Source organism: Balaenoptera acutorostrata, chromosome 20 (assembly GCF_949987535.1).
Source record: "Balaenoptera acutorostrata chromosome 20, mBalAcu1.1, whole genome shotgun sequence".
In the NCBI taxonomy this organism is placed as follows: domain Eukaryota; kingdom Metazoa; phylum Chordata; class Mammalia; order Artiodactyla; family Balaenopteridae; genus Balaenoptera; species Balaenoptera acutorostrata.
Window position 1 is genome coordinate 12469658 of NC_080083.1, and position 22554 is coordinate 12492211.

Genomic DNA, 22554 nt, shown 5'->3' on the forward strand with positions numbered 1-22554 from the left:
ATGTGAACTGGAAATCTATTTTATTCTTTTTAATGGATGGTTTGTTGTCCTGTGTATCTGTTTTGGGAGGTACCATAATTTATTTAACTACACCGTTATTGATGAACATTTAAGTTGTTTATAATATTTTGCCACTTGTGTATTGGAGCAGGTGTAATTTTGAACAAAGATGAATGTGATCAGGAATTTTTTCCCTCTTGAGAGCTGTGAGGTCTGAGTTTAACGTTGGACTGCTGGGGTGGGAGAAAACACCACTGGCCCACTTTGGTTCTGCAAACCTTTTGATTTCCTAGTCTAGGAAAGGCTACCAGCCTAACTCCTGGATTCTACACTGGGGCTTGGGGTCCTTTGCCTCCTAGGTGAAGAACTCATGGGTAGAGTAGCAAGTTAAGGACACTAGTACCTCTAGGTCAGGGGTTCCTAACTTGTTTGTTTGCCATAGACCCGTTTGGCGATCTGCTGAAGCCTAGGGACGCCTTCTCAGATAATTTCCCACCATTTTATTATGAACATCTTCAAACATACAGAAAAATTGAATTTTACACTGAACACCTGGCTTCTTCCATTAACATTTTACTATGCTTGCTTTATCGTATTTTTCCATCTATCCGTCCATCAGCTTGTTTTTAAATATATAAGTTTATAAGGAACCAATTATATTGAAACAGTGATCAGAATATTAAAAATTTTTTTTACGATATGGAGATACATACTTCTTTATTATGAAAGAAAAATGGGGAAATATCTGTAATTTCTATTGGTGTTAAGATACAGGTACTGCTAATACTCTTATGGTTTGTTGCCTACATTCATAATTGAAGGAAATGTTAAATTTCAGTTAAAGTGTAGTAAAAATAAATACGTAACATATTTTTCCATCCAGCTTCACAGACCTACTCTGTTTAGGCTGGGTCATTTAAGAAAAAGCATCTGTTCTACCCCAGGCTTTGTACTTTTGCAGCTGTCTATCAGTCACTCCAGGCACCATTAGCTGTTCAGCGGAGGAGGAAACAACTTGCCCGAGGCCATCAGCTAGTTTAAGGAGGAATCTTCAGGTCTAATGTTTTTCCGCAGAAGCTTCACTACAGGCGGGCAGGGTGTAGGGGAGCAGCAGCTCGGGTGTAGTGGAGGTTTACAGGCGGGTGTAGTGGAGGTTTACAGGCGTTGCTGGGGAAGAGGCACAGGTGGAGCTCAGCTCTTCAGGTTCCTGGGCTCGACCCACTAAAGGTCCTGATGCTCTAGTCTGGCTTGGGCTTGGGAATTGGCTTTTGGGGCAAGCACTCTGGGTGATCTTTGATGTCAAGACGCACACCCTGTGAGATACTAGTTAATGAGATCAGGGTTTGTTCATCTGATTACACTTTGTCAATGGGTAGCGCTCAGCACAGACTTGGAGTCTTGATGACTAACAAGTTGCTTCAGGAGACAAATTTAACATAATGCTCTAGTAGAATTATCTCTGTTGAAATATACACTCAAAAATAAAGACTTAGTCACTCTACTCTTGGCACTTCAAATATGCAGGCTAATGGGTAGAGGCAGGATGATCAGGAATCAACCTTCCCCCCTTCCTCCTTCCCTCCCTCCCCCTGTCCCCCCTTCTCTTCTGGATGACCACTTATCTCATTATAGACCCAGTGGAGCAGAGTGGTAAAGCCTTTTCTGCCTTCATAGCCCTATAGGACAGATGAGATACGCACTCAGCTGTAACTTCCTGAAACATCCTGTCCTTTGGGAATTTAGAGAAGGAGAGGGATCCAGGAGGCCTTTGTGAAGGAGACAAAGCCCTGTAAAGGCTGAGCCTTGAAGCCATGAAGTACTGAGGAGAGACCCGCCTGAGCAAAGGCACAGGGGTTGGAAAGTGCGGGATGTGATAAAGCTGTCAGTCAGTTCCCCTGAAGCTGGTGTGCGTAAAGGGCTTGTGAGGCCAGAAAGGCCGGTGGGGATAGAGACTGCAACACAGAGGAAGACTCTATGGGAGGGCTGAGTGCAGGAGCTGTGGACGCCGCGCCCACTCTCGGGTTTCACGCGAGGATGTCCTGCTTGCTCTCGGTGCATCACTACAATCCTGTGAACTCGAGGAGAGAGAGGTGGGGATGGACGAGGGCTGTTCCGTGAAGGTTGTGGGGAAAACCCTGCAGGCAGCAGGAGCCGGAGCAAGACCATCTTTCTCTACCGTGTACCGCGTTCGTGCTGGCGCCGCTGTGTGGGTTTGGTCGGTTTGAGTTTGAATCTTTATCCTTTTCAGTGCCCAGTGAACCAGCATTTGACGGTTTATTCTTTTAAAGTGACACCGCAGTGGAGTTTTTCCCCAGGTCACATTCTGAGAACTGAGTAATGAGTAAGAACCTATCACTTAAGACAGGACTCAGAAATGCTTCCTGCAGAGACAGGCTTCCTTCTTCCTGTTGACTCTTTGAAGCAACATTAATATCTGCTATTTTTTATTTTAATTTTTTAATCTTTATTGGAGTATAATTGCTTCACAATACTGTGTTAATTGATGTTGCACAACAAAGCGAATCAGCCATATGCATACACATGTCCCCATATCCCCTCCCTCCTGAGCCTCCCTCCCACCCTCCCTATCCCACCCCTCTAGGTCATCGCAAAGCCGCTCTCCCTGTGCGCTCTCCCTGTGCTACGCTGCTGCTTCCCACCAGCCAACTATTTTACATTTGGTAGTGTGTATATGTCAATGCTACTCTCACTTTATCCCAGCTTCGCCCTCCCACCCCAAGTCCTCAGTCCATTTTCTATGTCTACGTCTTTATTCCTGCGCTGCAACTAGGTTTGTCAGTACCATTTTTTTTTTTTAGATTCCATATATATGCGTTAGAATACAGTATTTGTTTTTCTCTTTCTGACTTACTTCACTCTGCTCACCATCGCTAATTATTAGAGAAATGCAGATCAGAACTACAATGATGTATCACCTCATGCCAGTCAGAATGGCCATTATCAAAAAATCTAGAAACAATAAATGCTGGAGAGGGTGTGGTGAAAAGGGAACCCTCCTGCACTGTTGGTGGGAATGTAAATTGATAACAACCACTATGGAAAACAGTATGGAGTTTCCTTAAAAAACTAAAAATAGAACTACCATATGACCCAGCAATCCCACTACTGGGCATATACCCTGAGAAATGCTGTTTCTTAAATGGACCAGTAATGTCTATTAATGGAATGTGTTTATCAAAGCAGGACTCCTCAGAGCAAAAGAAAAATTGCTTCATGAAACCCTTTCCATGCCACGCTCTCCCACTCTTGTCCCTTCTAGGTCATCCAGGATATTTTGGGCTCTGAAGGAGGGCTCTCCTTGCCTTGTGATGACTTGCTTTTGTGCCCTAGGACAGATTCAGATTTCCTATCTCAGGCCTCGCTTGAGCCCTCCTCTCCTCTGGGGTGGGAAATTGAACCTCGTTCGTTAGGTATAAGTAACCTCTGAACCTCTCCTCCAAGGACCACGTTATTTTATGAGATTTGTATTTTATTTCTCTTTTGCTTCCTTTTACATTTTTGGAGAATATTTTTTGAGTTCATTTTATAATTCCCCATCACTTCACTGCAGCTACCTTAAATCATCCAACGAGACAGTCTTACGAACCAGATGAGACTGGTCAACCCCTTCACTGCCAGCCCCTTTCTTTAAGGTGGACGACACTCATTATAATGAAGCATGATGTGGATGCCTTTGGGGGAGGAGAGGGAAGGGAGCTTTGACTACTTTGAGGACTAGCCATTCACGCCTGACCCCTGACTTACTACTTGCTAAGCTGATAAGCATTCGCACAGTAGTGGTGGCGAAGATCATTTGAACAGGGTGCCTGTTGAGATGGGTTTAGGTAGAGACTGGAAAAACCACTCAAAGACAGCAGGCAGTTTTCTTTCAAGTGGAGAATTCATCTTGGATTTGGAAACATCCCTGACTTGAACTTCTCATAATGCAAACGTAAAAAGCAAAGACCCTGGTACTTGCCTGGCGGTCCAGTGGTTAAGACTCGGCGCTTCCACTGCAGGGGGTGCAGGTTCAATCCCTGGTAACGGGAACTTCTGCATGTGCGGCCAGTAAAAAAGCAAAGACCCCTTCTCCCACTTTGGGTATAATGGGAGTTAGACCTGAACTTGGGAGGTGAGCCGGCCCCAGTGATATGGAGGTAGATTGCAGATACTTAGGTTTGCAGCTCCAGGGAAGTATTTTTCACATTGTTTTGACCATGACCCACAAGAAGAAATATATTACACGTCATTATACGCACACACATACTTCAAACAAACATCTCACCAAACTGTCTACACTTAACTTCCTTAAACACACTCTGATATTTTCTTTTTGTGAATATGCTGGTTGGAACCCAGTAAACTGATGTCCTGACCCACTAATGGGTCTGGATCTAGCCTAAGAAGCTGTGAGGGAGCCCACAAGGAGGGGTCTGGCCCTAGCCCTGAGAGCAGCGCTTTCCCCTTTGGATGTCCCTCACGTGGTCTGTAAAGCATCTGGATAGTTCTGTCAGAAACTGCAGCCTGGTCTTGGCTGGGCCATGGGGGGTTCAGGAGGGGCTGCCCACACTGGAGGGCAAACAAGAGCAGGTTGGTGGGCCTCCTCATAAGGCGTGATGTCACTCCATTGAGGCTGCATCTCCTCTGAGTGTTGGAGAGCCGTGTGAGGGGAGGGCTGAGGAAGAGGCTGGCAGGAGAGTGAGGAAGGGAGGCCTGGTGACAATTCCTAAGCCTTTCCCCCTGGATGATGTCAGCTTCCAAAATCCCCAGTCATGACTGGAACAGGGTGGCAGCTGAAATCTCCCTGTTTAAAAAGTCAGGCCTGAGTTTCACTCAACAAATATGTACTGACATATTATATCGCAGTCATAGCGGTGGGCATGGGGTGCAGAGGTGGCCAAAGGCAAGGTCCCCGCCCTCCTGGAGCTTACGGTCTTGGTAGGGGACACAGACAATAAGTAAATAAGATCATATTCAAGAGTGACAGGGGCTCTAAGGGAATAAGAAGGGGTAATGGGATAGAAAGTGTTTGGGGTGGAGGCGCTTTTGGTGGGTGGTAGTAAGAACAGGACTTTTTTTTTTTTAAGGAAATGGCATTTGAATTGAAATTGATGAACAGTTGCAAGAATCTGTGCTTCCGAAATGGCAGCTTGAGAGCAAAATACAGATTTGCAGGCCCCATCCTAGTCTTAAGGGAATGAAAATATTTGGGGCAGGGCCCAGGAATTTGCATTTTTTCTTCCAGATGATACCCACGCTCACTAAAACTGGAGACGTGCTGCCCTCAGGCTTTTACTTTGAGAGGAGGTCACACTTGGTGAACTTTAGGGTCCCTTCCAACTCCCAACTCCCAACTCCCAGAGCCTGTGGTTCAGGGAAGGGAACTTGTTCCTGTGTGAGAGCCAGGCTAAGGAGAGGAGCAGGACCACTTCCAGTCAGACTGCAGGATGGCAGTGAGTGAAATGCAGAAAACGAGCGTGCACAGCCCAGCACCCACGTGCACACGCACACCGAGCTCACCCAGGATCCTGCCTCTCGATGGCTGTCCCACGTTCTGAACCTGATCTTCTCAGAGGTGTCCTCATCTCCGTTCCCACCGCCTCTAATTTAATTCCACTGTGTCCGTGAGGGGTTGCTGATTCAGCAGCTTAGATGAGGTCCATCTCTTGCTTTGGGAGCATTTCCATAGCTGGCCCCGCCCTCTCTCCAGGCATCTTTAAGATCCCAGGCCTTGGCTGGCTGTCTCCCCATCCCCACCCCACCCCTCCTCCCTGCCCTACAGAGTTCTCCGTGCTCTGGCCACTGGGGCCTGCCTGGCAACTGCCCCGGAGTGTGGGGTTTAAACGGGCCACAGCTGCTGCAGTAGGAACGCGCACTTCATCCCAGCCCCCATCCTGTGAGGGGAGGGCGAGGGTTGCCCCAGGGAGCAAGAAAAATCAAGAACCCTGTTTGTATCTTTCTGTCAATGCTCTTTATCCCGTCTTGGCCTCCACTTCCTGTGTTGTAGGTCCCCCTCCCTGGCCTCAGTTTCCCCGGCCATTCAATAGGAGGACCCCCGGGATTTCTTTGGGGGCGGAGAAGGGGGTGCGTTGCTTCCAAAGGAGACCCTCTTCTCACCGCACCCCTCCCGGGCGGCGATCGCCGGGAGGGCCCTCGCAGGCCACTGGCCGGGCGGCGGTCCGGCGGTGTCACTGTCACAGTCAGGGGAGGAGGCAAGGTCGCAGTCCGAGGCCCCCGCCTGGCCTCGGGCGGCGCTGCCGCGGCCTCGCCAACCGCCGGCCCCCGCCCGGTGAGCCGCGCACCCGGGCGCAGCGGTGCCCACACTGGGGGCCGGGCGGCGGCGGGGGCGGCTTCATGCGGCACACGTGTGGCGACGCGATCGCGGGACAGGTGAGCCGGCGTCATGGGGCAGGCGGGCTGCAAGGGGCTCTACCAGTCGCTCTTAGACTACAAGACCGAGAAGTACGTCATCGCCAAGAACAAGAAGGTGGGCCTGCTCTACCGGCTGCTGCAGGTCACCATCCTGACCTACCTGGTGGTGTGAGTTCTCCGGGGCTCGGGGAGGGGGAAGGGCCGGCCGGGGCCGCAGCTGCGGCCTCCGGGGGCTGGGAATTGGTCTGGGGGCGGGGGGGTGCCCTGTGACTGGGCTCTGGGACCCTGCTCGGGGAGGCGGCCCTTCTTGTACCGTTGGGCTTAAGGGTGGGGGGTAAGGAGGGAGCCCTCAACTCCCCAGGGGCTCTTGAGGTGATGAGATGCGCCGGGGTTCCTGGGTCCCCCCATTTGTGAGGCTTTCCGTGGGCAGTTCCTTCCTCCAGGGCTGGGGCCCCCAGTGCTTGGGCTTTGGGAAGGGGGCGAGGCTGCAGGGGCTTGGGCTGCAGCTGTCATGGCAGCCCCCCTGGGCCCTAGCCCGGGCTGGCCCAGGCCCCCGGTGGTTTATTTATAGTCACTGAGCTCAGTGCCAAGCTCCCGGCAGGGGCAACTCATGAGCCTGGCATGTCCCAGAACTCCCTTCTGGCTAGCTCGCCCCCCCCCGTGGCTGGCCTCTCTGGGGGTCCTGCCCCGAAACCCTGTACCCTCCCTGGCGCCCAGCTCTCCTGCCTGCCCCCCTCCCCCGCCCTGCAGGAGCTGGCACCATCAGCTGAGGGGCAGCTCCTTGGGGTCAGCCAGGCCCTGTTCAGAGGCCTCACCCCCAAGCAGGGAGGGGACAGGTGGAGAGGAAATGACACCAGACAACTGGGGTGCGGATGCGCCTCTTTTATGCCTTTAGTTAATGCTGTTGAGTCCCTCCTACTTCCTGACCTGGGGAGCAGCAGCGGCTCCTCCAGGGAGGGCAGCCCTGACCTCGCCTCGCTCCCACCCGGAGGCCGGGCTTCATCCCCGCGCTTCACCCCTAAGGCACCTGGCTGCCCCCCACCTGAGGGCCTTTTGTCTTACTGCTCCTCAGCCAGGCTTCCCAGTCCTCCCCTACGTCGTTGGCGCCCACTCATCCCTCACACCTGGGCTCTCGATGCTCCTCCCCGGAATTCCCACAATGTGATTACATGCTTATTCAGGGGATCATCTGCTTAATGTTCGTGCTGACTGCCCTTGTCAGTCTGGGGACGCCATGAGGGCAGGGCCTGCCTGGTGTCCCCTAACTGCTTAGGGGACAGGTGTGAAACGAATGAGTGAATGAATGGTGGTGGTTGTCCCTTGAGTATTTGCTGAATGTTTCTGTCCAGGCCAGGCCTAGCGTGTCCCTACTAAAATGGCTGGTTGGCTCAAGGGTCACAACCCTCTCAGAGGTCCTTGGAGTTGGGACAGCCTAGGGCCCAGGACATGCCAGCTCTGCCCCCAGAAATGAGGGGGGAAGCATCCTGGTTGGTGCCTGGGAGAGGCAGGGCATCCCACAGCACTGCTGCATGACCTCAGGAAGGTGGCTTCCTGCCCCCTTGCTGCAGTTTTCCCAACTTTACCAAGGGGGGTTGACCTGGACAATCTCTAATTAACAGTAACCTCAGTAATAAGTTGATGTGTTATATTCATTGAGCTCCTCCTCTGTGCCTGGCACTCGCTGTGCTAAGCAATTTATGTGTGCCGTCTCCTTTAAAAATGTATTTTTTTGTATTTTGATGTAATTTATACTCACAGAAAAGTTTTAAGAGTAGTACAGTTTTTTTAATGCCCTTCACCTAGATTCCTCAAATGTTAACATTTTACTACATTTGTGTTGTCCTTATCCCTTTCTCTTTCTATGTGTGTGTATACATGTGCAATTTTTTTCTGTTGAGTAGGTTGCAGGCATGATGTCTCTTGACTCCTAAATACTTCCATGTGTATTTCTTAAAAACCCGGAATTCTCTTATTTAATGCAGTACAAGCATGAAAATTCGGAAATTAACATAAAAATATTATCATCTACGCAATAGACCTTTTGTAAATTGTCCCCAAAATTACCTTTATAGGAAAAGAAAATCCGAAATCATGCCTTGTGTTCAGTTGTCATGTCTCCTTTAATCTGGAATCACTCCTGAGTCTGTCTTTGTATCTTATGACACTGACATTTTTTGGAGAGTGCAGGATCTTTTAAAAACCATTTTTAGATTGAGGTAAAACTCACATAGCATGTAATTCATTATTTTAACCATGTTAAATTACACAATTCAGTGGTTTTTAGTACATTCACAATGTTGTACAACCATCACCACTATCTAATTCCAGGACGTTTCCATCACCCCCAAAAGAAACCTGTGTCTATTAACAGTCATTTGCAGTTCTCCCCTACCACCATCCCTTGGTAAGCACTAATCTACTTTTTGTCTCTAAAGCCCATTCTGGACATTTCATATAAATCAAATCATTACAACATGTGGCCTTTTTTGTCTGGCTTCTTTCACTTAGCATAATGTTTTCAAGATTTATACATACTGTAGCCTGTGTCAGTAAATTATTCCTTTAATTGCTGAATAATATCTCATTGTATGGATACACCACATTTTGTTTATGCATTCATCTGTTGGACATTTGGATTGTTTCTACTTTTTGGCTATTAGGAATAATGCTGCTAAGAACATTCATGTGTAAGTTTTTGTGTGGACATATGATTTCAATTATCTTGGGTATATACTTAGGAGTGGAATTGCTGGGTCATATGGTAACCTTTTGAGCAACCACCCAACTGCTTTCCACGGCACCTACACCTTTTTACATTCCCACCAGCAAGTACCAATTTTTCTGCATCCTAACCAACACTTGTTATTGTCCATTTTTTGGATTAGAGCTGTATTATTGGGTGTGAAGTACTATCTCACTGTGGTTTTTGATTTGCATTTCCTGACTAAAGATGTTGAGCATATTTTCATGGGCTTATTGGCCATTTGTATGTCTTTCTTGGAGAAATATCTATTCAAATCATTAGCCCATATTTAAATTGGATTACTTGTCTTTTTTATTGTTGAGTTGTAAGACTTCTTTGTATATTCTGGGTACTAGACCCTTATCAGTTATGTGACTCACAAATATTTTCTCCCATTCTCTGGGTTGTCTTTTCACTTTGTCGATAGTGTCCTTTGATGCACAAAAAAGTTCTTAATTTGGATCAAGTCCAACTTACCTATATTTTCTTTTGTTGCTTGTGTTTTGGGTGTCAAAGAGTACAGGATTTTGCACTCTAATTTTGTAGAATGCCCCTCAGTTTGGGTCTGTCTGAGGTCTCCTCATGATAAGTTCCAGGTTGTGCACCATGTCCTTTAACCATCCTCACCCCTCTGGAAGGAGGTGCACTTAGCCCTGTGTTGACCCCCCGAGTTCATTGGCTCACCCGAGGTCACATGGCAAGTGCGGGGTGAGCCGGTTTCATCCCTAGCTTGCCCGGCTGCAGGGCCTTGGCTCCTGAGAGCAGCAGCCTCTCGCTTCTGGGGTTGCTTGTCACCTCTGCTGCTTGCAGGACTGGCTTTCAGGCGGCAGAGGGAGTTGTGACTCCTGCACAGGAGCTGGTGGGAAAGGTGGAGCCCCAAGCCTGCCCCCTCCACACCCTGGGGGCCTGGGGAAACTTCCTGAGGGCAGCAATGAGGCTGACGCCCGCCTGCTTGCCCCTCCCTGCAGTTGGGTGTTCCTGGTGAAGAAGTGTTACCAAGACACCGACTCGTCCCTGCAGAGCAGCATCGTCACCAAAGTCAAGGGTGTGACCTTCACCAACACCTCAGAGCTTGGGGAGCGGCTCTGGGATGTTGCCGACTATGTCATCCCACCCCAGGTCTGAGCCCCACCCAGCACAAGGGCCCAGGCTGGCAGAGTCTGGATCCGGGTGGGTGACATGGGAAACTGCTTGGGGACCCAGGGACCTCCATTCACTGTCTCCCTTGGCCTGGGATGGCTGCAGGGTTTGCAGATAGACTCTGCCCAGGTCCTTTCCCCCATGCCAAACCCCAGCCCTCCCCAGCTGTGCCTTACGGGGCTGCTCTGTTTCCATCAAACCCTGAGCCTGTTGAGACCAAATGGGAGCCAGAGAACTTGCAGGTCAGTGTGAGTCGGGTGGCCTGGCACCGACAGCCCCGCCCTTATACTGGCCGCTGTCCCTGGGAGCAGTTCCCTGGGCCGGGGCCGGGCCATCTCATCACTGCCCCTTCTCCTCTCTCTCCTCCTGTATCTCAGCTTGGACCCTGGGGGCTGAGGTCAGAATGGTTTGGGGTTGTGGGCATGGAAGAGACCCCTCTAAGGACACCTGCTCTGGGACTCCGAGGTCAGTGGGCTCGTGAGTGGGATCCACTGATTTTGTGGCCCCAGTGTCTGCAACACCCATGCAGAGGTCCCACCACCTGCCAGGCAGCCCCGGGAAGGGGGGACCCCAGTGGCAGGAGGGGGTTCCTCAACCTCCCTCTGGTTTCTCAGGGAGAGAATGTCTTCTTTGTAATCACCAACCTGGTCGTGACCCCCAACCAGCGGCAGGAAACCTGTGCCGAGGTGCGTCTTGGTGCAGAGAGCCGGGGAGGGGGTGGGAGAGCTGCCAGCAGTACTTGGGGTCCACCCCTCTCCTGAGGCAGGGGTTTCAATGCCCTCCAAGGGCCCTGGGGGATGTGTGCACCAGCGTGCATACCTGCACTGTTCAGGGGAGAAGCAGGTTCTCAAGGGGTGAGCCGCCACAGGCAGGGGAGGAACGCCTGGCCTCACCCTGGGGTGGGACCTGGTTCTGAGAAGGGGCCCCTGCAGGCACCTCCCCCCGCCAGGCACCCTTTCTCTCCTGGCAGAGTGAGAGCATTCCGGATGCCTTGTGCTGTGAGGACAGCGACTGCCCTCCTGGGGAGCCGGTTGTGGCTGGAAATGGTGAGGCCTGGAGTAGACAGGGCTGGGGGCAGAAGGGGAGTTGGAACCAGGAGGTTCCTGGCATTGTCCTTCTCCCACCCCTGCAGGAGTGAGGACCGGCCGCTGCCTGCGGGCGGGGAGTGAGCAAAAGGGCACCTGTGAGATCTTCGCCTGGTGCCCGGTGGAGACAAAGTCCAGGCCCGCGTGAGTGGCTGTAACCTCGGGACCCTGAGGAGTTACCCAGCCCTGGGCAGCGGGTCCCAGCCCAATGGTGGAGACGTGTCCTGGGGGAGAAGCCAGGACACCCCACAAAGGCCCCAGGACCACCCCGACATGATCAAATTGACTGTCCTCTGCAAAGGCTCCAGGGCACCCAGGGAGCAGACAGCCTTCAGCCTCAGCACAGGCATGGAGAGGGCGGGGCAGGGCCTCCAGAGCAGACTGTCCTGCCTTGGTTTTCAGGAAGCCACTCCTGGGCGAAGCTGAAGACTTCACTGTTTACATAAAGAACTTCATTCGTTTCCCCAAATTCAACTTCTCCAAGTACGTGGGCCCGCGTGCATGGTGTGTATGTGACACAGTGTGGAATGACCCACTGGGTGATGAGGGGGCACCCTTTCCCGTGCAGTGGCGGCAGGGCTGTGTCCTTTCTTTCTTTCTTTTTTTTTTTTTTTTAAAGAAATTGTTTGCCTTTTTTTTTTTTTTTTTTTGGCTGTGTTGGGTCTTCGTTTCTGTGCGAGGGCTTTCTCCAGTTGCGGCAAGCGGGGGCCACTCTTCATCGCGGTGCGCGGGCCCCTCACTATCGCGGCCTCTCTTGTTGCGCAGCACAGGCTCCAGACGCGCAGGCTCAGTAATTGTGGCTCACGGGCCCAGTTGCTCCGCGGCATGTGGGATTTTCCCAGACCAGGGCTCGAACCCGTGTCCCCTGCATTGGCAGGCGGATTCTCATGGGCTGTGTCCTTTCTTACTGGAGGATGTAGGGGTGGGAAAGCAGTCAGGATCTGAGGAGGGGCTAAAGTCAAGGGCTCAGTGTGGGTCAGGTCCGGTTTCTGGCCTGGGAACAGCAAGTCTCACCTTCCTTTCACTGGCTCTTCATGGCCTCCACATAGGACAAATGTGCTGGACACCACGGACAGAGCTTTCCTGAAGTCCTGTAAATATGGCCCCAAGGACCCCTACTGCCCCATCTTCCGACTTGGGTCTGTGGTCAGCTGGACGGGGAGCAACTTCCAGGAGATAGCTGTGCAGGTGGGTGGTGGGGCAGGAGGGCTCTGGGCTTGAGCTTTGAGCTCTGCAACGAGGAGGGGGTGTGGAGGAGCACCCATGGGGTGTGGTGGCCCTGCAGTCACCTGCCCAGGGACTGTCTCAGAATTAGCTGTACTGCACGCGGTGAGGGCCACACTTGCACCTGCGTCTGGTTCCGAGTCCTGGGGCATCAGCTGAAACCGAGCCAGGAGCCCCACTGGCACCCTGGCTGTGGTGTGAGGTGCCAGTCCTGCAGTAGGTGCTCGCTTGGGTCATTCCCTTCTCCCTGGAGCGCGAAGCAGGAGGATATGGGCTGTCAGCGACACACTTTTCTCACCCCAGAGGTGTGAACCCTGGGCCTTCTACTTCCCTCCCGGAAGGATGCTCCAGTGGGGCCAACCCCCTGCCCGAGCTCTCCACGAAGAGCTGGTCTGTGGCTTCTATCTCCAGAAAGTTCTGTGCACTGATTCTTGTCTCTTTTGCATCAAGGGTGGTGTGATAGGAATTCAGATTGAATGGGACTGTGACCTTGATAGAGCTCCGTCTGAATGTTACCCTCACTATTATTTTAACCGTCTGGACAACAGATTTTCAGAAAACTCTCTCTCTTCTGGGTACAACTTCAGGTAAGTGGGGCTAAGTCTGCCACCTTACGACCCTGTCCACGTTTCATGTCCTTGCCTGGGTGCCAGCGCTATGACACCCCTTCCTGGGGGTGGGTGTCAGAGTGGGAGGTGCAGGGAGGCCGCCAGGGGGCCTGTGGGAGAGAAGCATCGGCCATGGCTCTGGACTTGCCCTGAAGCTGAGGCCTTGGTGGCCCGGGTTGGCCCAGCAGTAGCGGGAAAGCCCTTGCCTCTTGGGGAACGTCTGGCAAGAACTTCAAAGATCTGAACGAATCTTTTATTTCACGTCAGCAAGGGGGTCTCCAACCATTCCTGGGGCTGCTGAATGCCAGGGTCCTGGGGTGGGGGTGGGGTTATAAATCTCCAAGGCAGCGGAGCCTGTGTTGCCAAACAGGGAAGACCCAGGCAGGCCGAGGGCTCCCCGAGCCATGTCTCCCCCAGGTTCGCCAAGTATTACCGAGACGCAGCTGGGGTGGAGTTCCGCACGCTGTTTAAAGCCTATGGGATCCGCTTTGATGTGATGGTGAACGGCAAGGTGTGTGGGTGAGGCTCCCCTTCTGAAGCTGGGCAGGTCCTGGGAGGGTGGGGCATGCTGGGGGGACCCCAGGCTGTCTCTGGTGGAGTCCCTGGGGATCCCGCTGTCCTGCTGCCTTCCTCACCCCACCTTGTCTCTCTGGGCTCCAGGCAGGGAAGTTCAACATCATCCCCACAGTCATCAACGTGGGCTCAGGGGTGGCGCTTATGGGCGTTGTGAGTACCTCTCCCCCACCCCCTTTACCCTCCGAGCACCTGCGGGAGCGGGCAGGGGGGACACTGCCCCAGGGGAGTTGTCCCAGTGCTCCAGAAAGAACCAGAACTCGGGAGGTCAGTGCGGATGGGGGTGAAGAGGGCTCTCTGGGACCTCACACCCCTCCAGCAGCCCACAGGTGGCCGTGACTGCCTGGGTTTCTCTTTCCAGAGCCAGAGAGGCTTCTGCCTGTGGCTCTGCAGCGGGGGCGTTCTCCGGGATCCTGCGCAGCGTTGTCTCCACTTCTGCTAGAAAGGCAGGATCCGGCTATACACAGGGCTTTTCAGCCGCGGCCCTGTTGACATGTAGGGCCAGATCACTTTTTTTGTGGGGCGACTGTGTGCTTTGTAAGGTGTCTTGACAGCGTCCTCGGCCTCTACCCACCAGACGCCAGCAGCACCTTCCCCCACAGCTGTGACAGCCAAAAATGTCTCCAGACGTCGCCGAACTGCCCCCCGGGTGTGAATCACGGGGCTAAAAAGATGAGAGGCAGGGAAGTCGGGCTGTAGTCCAGGTCTGTCCCTTCAGTTGGGCAGAGGGGCCACCGGAGAGGAAGTAACGGCTGGAGGGCAGGGAAAGGCTTCCTCTGGACCTTTCATGCCCCTTTGTTTTTCTGGAAGTTTTTTAAAGACAAGGCAGTCATCAGAGTGGCTCACACCCATACCAGCAAGCCCCTTGCCAAGGTTTCTGGCAGCCTTGTCCCTGGTTCCTCTGCCCGGGAGGTCACAGCAGCCCCATGGGGGCTTCCAGGAGGACCTAGGACTGACTTTTTATTGAGACCAGGAACATCGTGTCCTGTCGCAGGACTCAAAGAGGCCATGCTCCTGAGAGGTGGTCAGTGGATGAAAGTGGGCCCCAAGGGACTCCTCTTAACTGCAGCAACACTGTTAGGGAGCCCTGCATGTTTGCATAGGTAACTTCCCTAGACAGGGGCCACCTTCGGACATCACTTTCTTATGATGGGGGTAAATCAGAACACAGGCATCTGGGGACACACTTGCGGAATGAAGGTAACGGGGAAAAGTGGTAGAGGCTGGGTGGGGGGTGGGAGGAGTGTTCTCTGTGGAACAAGGAATTGATAACCTTTTTGGCATCTGGGGTGGGGGGGGGAGTTGTGCCATGCCCAGGGTCAGAGGACCTGGTTCACCTGTGCTCCTCCACCAACCCTCTCCCACCCCCCCGCCCCCTCCTCTCTGTGCAGTGGGTGGAGTCGCCCTCTGGTGGAGGAGACCGGTATTTGCGCCGTCCACTCTGGTCTGAAGAGCTTGTGTTCAGGCGTCAGTGGGTCGGTCCGCTGGGTTGGCTCAGGCCTCCTCATCTTTCCTTGACCGCTGCTGTGGTGTCCCTGTTGTTCAGATACCCTCCAGTCCCTCTCTCACTGCCTACTAGAGGGATCTTCCCACACTGCCACAGTTCTGTTCCTGGCCCTGTTCCCAGGCGTGATGAGCCTGTCCTCTGCAGTGCCCTTCCCGAGCGTTTTTTCCTTTGTCCTTATATACAATCCTATTCAGCCTCAAGACTCGGCCCAGATGTCCCTCCCCAGGCTGAGTAGAGTCCCATCTTCTCTCTGCTCCCCCTGCTCCTCTCCCCATCATGGGACATTGTCACAATTTATATGCTCGTCTCCTGCACCAGAGGGGGAGTCCCCAGAGGGTCTCGTCTTTCTTGCTCTTTCCCACACCCCAGGGCAGTGCCTGGCACTGGTGAGTGCTCAGCAGACACTGGCTGAAGGTGTGATTCGATGGGATCAGGGTAGTGCGGGGTGCTCAACCTGAGGGGTCAGACGGACCACAGGCTGGCTCTACCATGGACCAGCTTTGTGGCCTTGGACAAAGGTGCCTCTTTCTGAGCGCAGCCCCCCTCAGGGGTTGCTGCAGGATCAAATGGGATGTAGTTGGTGTCAAGTGGCCGGGTGCTCTCTGGAAGTCTAGGATTCTGAGTCAGGGACCCCAACTCTTTTGCAGGGGTCTTTCTTCTGCGACCTGGTACTCATCTACTTCATCAAAAAGAGCCACTTTTACCGAGACAAGAAATATGAGGAAGTGAGGTCAGTTATTCTTCCTCCCAGCGGCCCTAGGGGAGCCCACTAGGTCAGCCTCTCCCCCTCCCTGGCTCAGAACCCTTACCCTGGTTTTATGTCGGCGTCTGTGGGGTAGAGGCAGGGCTGAATACGGGGAGCTCCCTTGGAAGGGCTGGGTAAGGCGGAATGTTCTGAGTGCCGGCTCTACAAAACTGGATTCTACTTCAGAGCAGCTGGCAGAAGACCAGACCACCCAGGCCATGGGCAGGAGACCTGGTTTCCAGGCCTGGCCCTGCCACGGTCTCCCCAGGTAACTTTGGACCAGTCCTAGGCTGCCTTGGGCCTCAGTTTCTCTCTCTGTGACATGAGAGTGTTGGTTTACATACAGTGCCTTCCAGCAACTAGAATTTTAGGATTCTTGGACTTGGTGGTCCTGGTGAGCTTGGGCTGAGGAAAGCTGGAGTGGTAAGGGAAGGAAAAAAAAAACGGATTCCCGCCCCCCCCCCCCCACTCTGGGGGCCTATTTCCAGGCTCTCTTGGGCAGTGGGCTTGGCGGGGGTGGGGTGGGGTGGTGTGTGTGTGTATGTGTGTGTGTGCGTGTGTGTGTTTTCAGAGGAGGAGAACAGTATGAGTGGGAAATCCTGATGGCTGGGTGCACAGGAAGGGGCAAGGGGCTCTGGCTCAGCCCTTGGATGGTGGGCTCTGGACAGGCACCGGGCGCTGCTCCCTCCATCCCACCCCAACCTGGGACGGGGCGGAGGGCCAGCCCACATCATCTGCCTGGACTGAACCCCAGCCCTGGTTCTCAGGCTGAGCCCTGACTGCACCTGCCACCCCTGCTGAGCTGCTGGGGGAAGAGGGGTGCCCCCTGCAGGGCGAGTGGCTCACCAGCCCCAGGGAGGAGGTGGGACCCACAGGCCAGGTTTAATGGGTCATGTCCTGCCCAGGGACCTAGAGGTCCTCGCCCGAATGGCAGAGTCCTCACAGCAGAGCGTGGCCCCAGACGCGGCGGGGCTGGCGGAGCAGCCAGAGGTGCAGGATGGAGGCGGTGCCCAGAAGGAGAATGGCTGTGTGTGCAGGCAGCTCCTCCAGCCCGCCAGGTGAGGGGCTGCCCAGCCAAGGGCCAGGAACGAGGCCCGCAGAGACAGCCCAGCTGGCTACTGTGCTCCCTGCTCTGGGTGACCTGGCCACAAGGCAGGATGCCAGGGACCCAGCAGAGCCCATCCAAGCTGGACTCTGGGGGGAGGGGTGCTGGCGGTGCTTTAGCCCCTCCACGATGCCTGTTACCCTCCAGTACCCCTGAGTGACCACAAACCTGTCTGCTTGCTATGCTGTGCCCATGTTAAGACAGTAACAGTACTATCATTTACTCAGGCTTACTCTGCTGGGCAGTGCTCTGAGTTCTTTGTACATGTGAACTCTTTTCAGCAACCTAATGAGGTGGACATTAATATTCCCTGTTCTACTAATGAGGAAATTGAGGCTCAGAGAGGTCAAGTAACTTGCTCAAGTCACACAGCTAATAAATGGCAGAGCTGGGATTTGAACCTGGGCAATGGGTTCCTAGAATCCAGTTCTCCATCAGGTTATTTTACCTTACCGAGCCCTTCATCCCTCCACGCCTCATCAGATGCCTCCCCTAAGCTCCTCTTTGATGTGGAAATTCTGGAGCTGCCCTAGCCTGAGGACAGTGGTGGCTGTGCTGACAGGTGACCTGCAGGCTGCCCTTCCCTGAGCACTGCCCAGAAGCCCCGGGCAGCCTGGCGCTTTCTGTAGACCTGACCACAGCCTGGCGTGGGAGGGAGCCCTGGGCTGAGTCAGGAGGCAGCCCTCGGGCCTGATCTGCTTCCCTGCCTCGCTATGTGCCCCTGAGCAGGTGCCTGGCCCTTTCTGGGCCTGTTTTCCCTTTTGTTCCGGGGGGCTGGACACAGGGAAACCTCCAGCTCAGTGAGTAGGGTTCCCTGACTCTCCTCTCGTCAACTACGTCAGAGGCGTTCACTGACCTGGGGCTGGCTGCCCTCTGCTTCGAGCTTCCATTCTCTGCTGACTCAGCGATTGGCAGCCTCCAGTGGGGAGCTGGGCCTGGGCAGGGAAAGAGAGAGTGGTGAGCCAGGATGGAGAGGGAAGGCAAAGGATGGAGAGGAGTGAGGAAAGAAAGATGGAGAGGCTGGGAGATCTGCTGGGGTAGGCCTGTGCCAGCAGCCCCCCACATGCTCCCTGACTGTCACTTCCTGGGTGCTCACCTGAGCTCCTTCCCCTGCAAGAGGAAAGAGCGGTTGCCCTGCTGGTCTTGGCCAGCCTCGCCTGTTGCTGTGGGGCCGTGGCGGCTGCTCATTGCTGGGCCAGCTCCAGAGGCCGCGGCCTGAGCGCCTCCCCGTGCCTGGGCTGCGGCCAGGGACCCCTCAGACTGCCGCTCTCTGCGAACGCTCACTGCCTGCCGCGCTGCCAGCCAGAGCTTCTGCAGGCGGAGTCTGCCTTTAGGGAGGCCGTCCCTGCCTGCAGGGCTCCCAAGCGTCCTCAGTGCCCCCATCCGCCCACACACAGGTCTGGCCGCCAGGGGAATGGAAAGGTGAATGTGGAGCAGCTGCAGAACCTGCAGACCGTGGAGGCATAGCCAGAGCTGTCGGCTGACAGCAGATTTGGTGAAGATTTGAGGGCAGAACTGCCCACAGCTCTGAACTGGGAAGAGTCATTGTCATCCCCATGGGACGGGGTTCCAGGCACAGCCATCTCTCCTGCGCTCTGGGATCCTGCTACAAGCTTTTTGTTGTGTGTGTGGGGAGGGGAGCCTCCCAGTGGCCACAGTGGCTCATGCAGAAGAGGCCCTGGGGAGGGGAGGGGTGGAGGGCAGGCCAGGGGCCTAAAGTGTTTTCATTTTTCCCAAGAACTTAGTAGGGCATTCAGTTATTCATTCATTCACACAGCAAACACTGATGCCTGCTGTGGGCTGGGCCCTGTCCAAAAGATGCTTGAATGAGACACTGACCTGACCCCCAGGGAGGGGAGCACGCATGTAATTCCCTTCAGAGCCGACAGACATGACAGCTGGGCTCAGCACTCCGGCCTTCCTCCAGCCTCTAGCTGAGACCTGCACAAATCCCTAGAGCGAATGATGGCTCCTCAGAGAAAGACCTTGGCCAACACCCAAGGGGACATTTGGCCTTGCCCCCAGGGGTGAAATTTAAAGGTGGCCAAGGAGGCAACTGGGAAAGGACTGGACCTGTGAGGAGGCAGCTGGCCATAAGGAAGGAGAGCCTTGGGAAGCTCAGGGGATAGCGTCTCACCCAGATGGGAGAAGCATCTGCCTGTGTGGTTTGGCTCTTGCTGTTCTGTGGGGCTTGCAGTGTCCCTGCTCGGCTTCCCTCCGTCTCCTCTAAGGCTCCATCTGAAGGGCTAATGAGATGACGAATGGCGCTCAATCGTCTAGTGGAAACAGTTGTTACTAGGTTGGCCCTCAACCCCCTCCCTCAGTGGCTGTAAAGCACTGCTACTCAAAGTGTGGTCCGTGGACCAGCAGCATCTGCATCATCTGGGAGCTTGTTAGAAATGCAGTCTCAGGCCCCTCCCTCATCCCCCTAAATCAGAACCTGCATTTCAACAAGACTCCCAGGTGATTCATGTGCACATGAAAGGTTGAGAAGCAGTGCTTGAGGAGATATACAAAGCCTGGTTCTGAAAAGGTCAGCTTTGGTGAGTGGCGTCAATTTCCAGGTCAGACTTACTGCAAGCTACCTTGAGACCAAGCAGATTCCCCCCTTCCCTCCCTCGGGAAAGTGGCATTATGCTCAATTCATTCAAATTAAAATATTTTGACTAGGTCATACTTAAATGACTCAAAATTTAAGAGGTACAAAAGAAAAGAAGTGAAAAGCTTCCCTCCCACCCGTTCCCTGAGGCAACCTGTGTTACCAATTCCAAGAGGCTCACCTGTCTTGCTGAGAATCCACTGGGTTACTCACGCCTTCCCTCAGGAAATGAACTTTTCCTGCCGCCTGCAGTCAGACCAAGTCTCCTCTGTCAGACGCGAGAGAATATGCTGGGCTGGGGAGCCGGCTGGCTCGCTTCTCCCTCTGCACTGGCGGAGGAGCCCCAGCGTAAACGCAAGGGGAGGGATCTAGAACTCAATCACGGTTGTTGAAACCACCTGGCAGCCAAGGCCTGCAGTGCTGCCCGTCACCCAGCAAGCCTGGGTGCTGTGTGAGCATCTGCCCTGACTCTAGCGGGGAGTAAACATCCTTCCACTGGGGCCTTTGGACAAGAGGGTTGGAGGGGTGGAAAGGTCTCTGGCGAGGCCGGCCTCTGGGGCACGGGCGTGGTCCCCAGAACAGGACCCCTTCTAGATCAAGCAGCTCCTCCCCTGGGCTGCTAGGTGACCTGTCAGCAAGCCCAACCTGCTGTCTGAAGAGAAAGTGAAAAATCCAGGTGATTTGCTGTGGTGTTTCACTTCCTCTCTAAGGCTAACACTTGGATCTGATAACACAGCATGTTACTTATATGTTTGGAAGTAAACAGGGCAGGGGTCACGGCCGCTTAGAAGTTGGTCTGGTTTCTTTTAACCTGTTTTTGGAATCGCTTGGCAGCAGCCATAACACTTGGGGACAGCTGTGCTGTTTTATATTGGAATGGAAATGTCTCCCTTCAGTTATTCCTTCAGTCAGTAAATATTTATTGAGTACCTACTGTGTCAGGTGTTGGACTAAATGCTGGTGACACAGTGGCGAGCAGCACAGAAACGGTCCCTGCCCAGGTGCTCAGAGTCTAGGGGTCACACATCAATCACAAACGGGATGGGGTGCTTTGAGAGTCCTCAGTGAGGAGTGGCCAGGTTTCCACAAGGAAGTGACACACAAGCTGAAGTCAGAAAGGTTAGTAGCAGTCTAACTAGGTGATGGGGGAAGCATCCAGGTCAGGGAACCACACGTAGAAAAGACGTGAGAAAGAGCAACTGAGGAAATGGAATGCAGACGGTGTCACTGGAGCAGCTTCTGTGAGGCTTTCATCAAGTTGACATTCTTTAATTTTAAGGGTTGCCCCTTTAAACTTACTGCCATGGAGGACTTAATCTAATTGTTTCTTCAAGTCCAGCAAAGCTTTCCAGGTGGCCTCTCCCCTACATGTCAGAGGCCCCATGTTCAGGAAGCCAGACTGGCCAGTGGCCCCCATCAAAGCTTCTGGATGGTGTCACACACAGCCAGTTCCCTTGCTTTTGCACAGCACCACCCCCGCCCGCGTTTTTGCATAAACTTGGTGAATGAGTGGGAGGCTCATTAATCTTACAGAAACTGGCTTTGAAGTGGGAAGAAGAGAAGCAGGAATTTGAGCACTTTTCAAACTTGGGAAAGCCCCTTTCCCTCGATGCACCTCATCAGAAAGATGATCATGCCAGCCCCTCAAGATCTTTCCATGCTGACATTTCAGTATCACAAGAATTGTCTATGCTTATGTTCAAGCCCTGGCCTAAAGCCATCTACCTATTCCATGCCTTTGGAGTACCATGATGCTGGCCAATGGGAAAGTTTTAAATTGGGTGCTATTAATGTGACATTATAGGGACCAGCCATTGAAAGAACAAAGTGTGGGCTTCCCTGGTGGCGCAGTGATTAAGAATCCGCCTGCCAGTGCAGGGGACATGGGTTCGAGCCCTGGTCTGGGAAGATCCCACATGCCACGGAGCAGCTGGGCCCGTGCGCCACAACTATTGAGGCTGTGCTCTGAAGCCCGTGAGCCACAGCAACTGAGGCCCGCGCACCTAGAGCCCGTGCTCCGCAACAGGAGAGGCCACCGCAATGAGAGGCCTGCGCAACGCGGCCAAGAGTGGCCCCCGCTTGCCGCAACTAGAGAAAAACCCGTGCGCAGCAACGAAGACCCAGTGCAGCCAAAAATAAATAAAATTAAAAAAAAAAAAAAAAAGCGCAAAGTGCCCTTTACTCCTGATGCAGTGGTCATCAGGACTGATCAGTCATGGATGCCTTTTTGTGCCCCCCAACCCCATCAGTTCCTTTCTCAGTGGCTAGCTGACCCCTGGGGAACCAGTCATAAAGGGGGGAATGTGACTTCCTCCAGGTGTCTCCGAGAACCCCAGCTGGGGTCTGCAGTGCCCTGGGAAGTCCTTAAATCATCCCATTTGGAATGGCAATTTGCATGTCTGGAAAAGGGCTCCACTTGGTTCCAACCTGCCCCCCACCTCCCCAAGTGGTACAACTCTCCTCAGAGCATATTCTCCAGTGGACCCAAGAATGCTTTCTACAAAAGACACCTTTCTTTCAGCTGTTTCCCCTTAGGCCAGCACATAGAATTAAAGGGGGGAGATGGCAAGCATTTTCTGGGTCCTGACCAATATATGTATTTTCTGACATTTTAATTTGGTTATAAAACAATAAAAGGTGTTAACTTTAAATGTGTCCTGATTTTTTCTCCTTCATATTTTCATGGATACCTGGTGTTTTAGAGGAAAATGTAAAGAAGGCAAGACCAAAAGAGGCAGACACAAGAAACAAATAGTGAGCAATATATTACTTTCCTTATTGTCTTGCAAAGAAATTCAAATGAAAGGAAACTCTTTAAATGAGCAAACATTAAAGGACTAGGAAGGCACTGAT

At 53.3% G+C, this 22554-nt stretch overlaps 1 protein-coding gene and 1 long non-coding RNA gene across 4 annotated transcripts; one reads left to right on the forward strand and one right to left on the reverse strand.

The window, feature by feature from the left end:
* Positions 1-6265: 6265 nt before the first annotated feature.
* On the forward strand, positions 6266-20630 carry P2RX5 (purinergic receptor P2X 5). 3 transcript variants are annotated; one of them, XM_007177436.3, is made up of 13 exons: positions 6266-6540; positions 10084-10234; positions 10870-10941; positions 11226-11301; positions 11388-11484; positions 11743-11823; positions 12390-12528; positions 13015-13151; positions 13590-13683; positions 13833-13898; positions 15900-15982; positions 16903-17055; positions 18500-20630. In XM_007177436.3, the coding sequence occupies exons 1-13, from the start codon at positions 6404-6406 to the stop codon at positions 18567-18569; spliced, it is 1356 nt and encodes a 451-aa protein (XP_007177498.1). In that variant the 5' UTR covers positions 6266-6403; the 3' UTR covers positions 18570-20630. The 3 variants fall into 3 exon arrangements, with proteins under 3 accessions (XP_007177498.1, XP_007177499.1, XP_057393033.1); XM_057537050.1 differs by lacking the exon at positions 6266-6540 and adding an exon at positions 8667-8776; XM_007177437.3 differs by lacking the exon at positions 16903-17055.
* LOC130706028 (uncharacterized) lies at positions 13147-19344 on the reverse strand. Its single transcript, XR_009006453.1, has 3 exons — positions 19240-19344; positions 17959-18037; positions 13147-14548 (listed from the first exon to the last, which is right to left on the reverse strand). It is a non-coding gene; the product is annotated as an uncharacterized LOC130706028 (long non-coding RNA).
* Positions 20631-22554: the final 1924 nt, after the last annotated feature.

What these genes read in the sequence shown, in the direction of transcription:
- P2RX5 (XM_007177436.3), top strand. Translation starts at nt 6,404, where the DNA reads ATGGGGCAGGCGGGCTGCAAGGGGCTCTACCAGTCGCTCTTAGACTAC. An exon ending in ACTATGTCATCCCACCCCAG is followed by an intron (nt 10,235 to 10,869) that starts GTCTGAGCCCCA and finishes CTGGTTTCTCAG; the next exon opens with GGAGAGAATGTCTTCTTTGT. An exon ending in GAGACAAAGTCCAGGCCCGC is followed by an intron (nt 11,485 to 11,742) that starts GTGAGTGGCTGT and finishes CTTGGTTTTCAG; the next exon opens with GAAGCCACTCCTGGGCGAAG.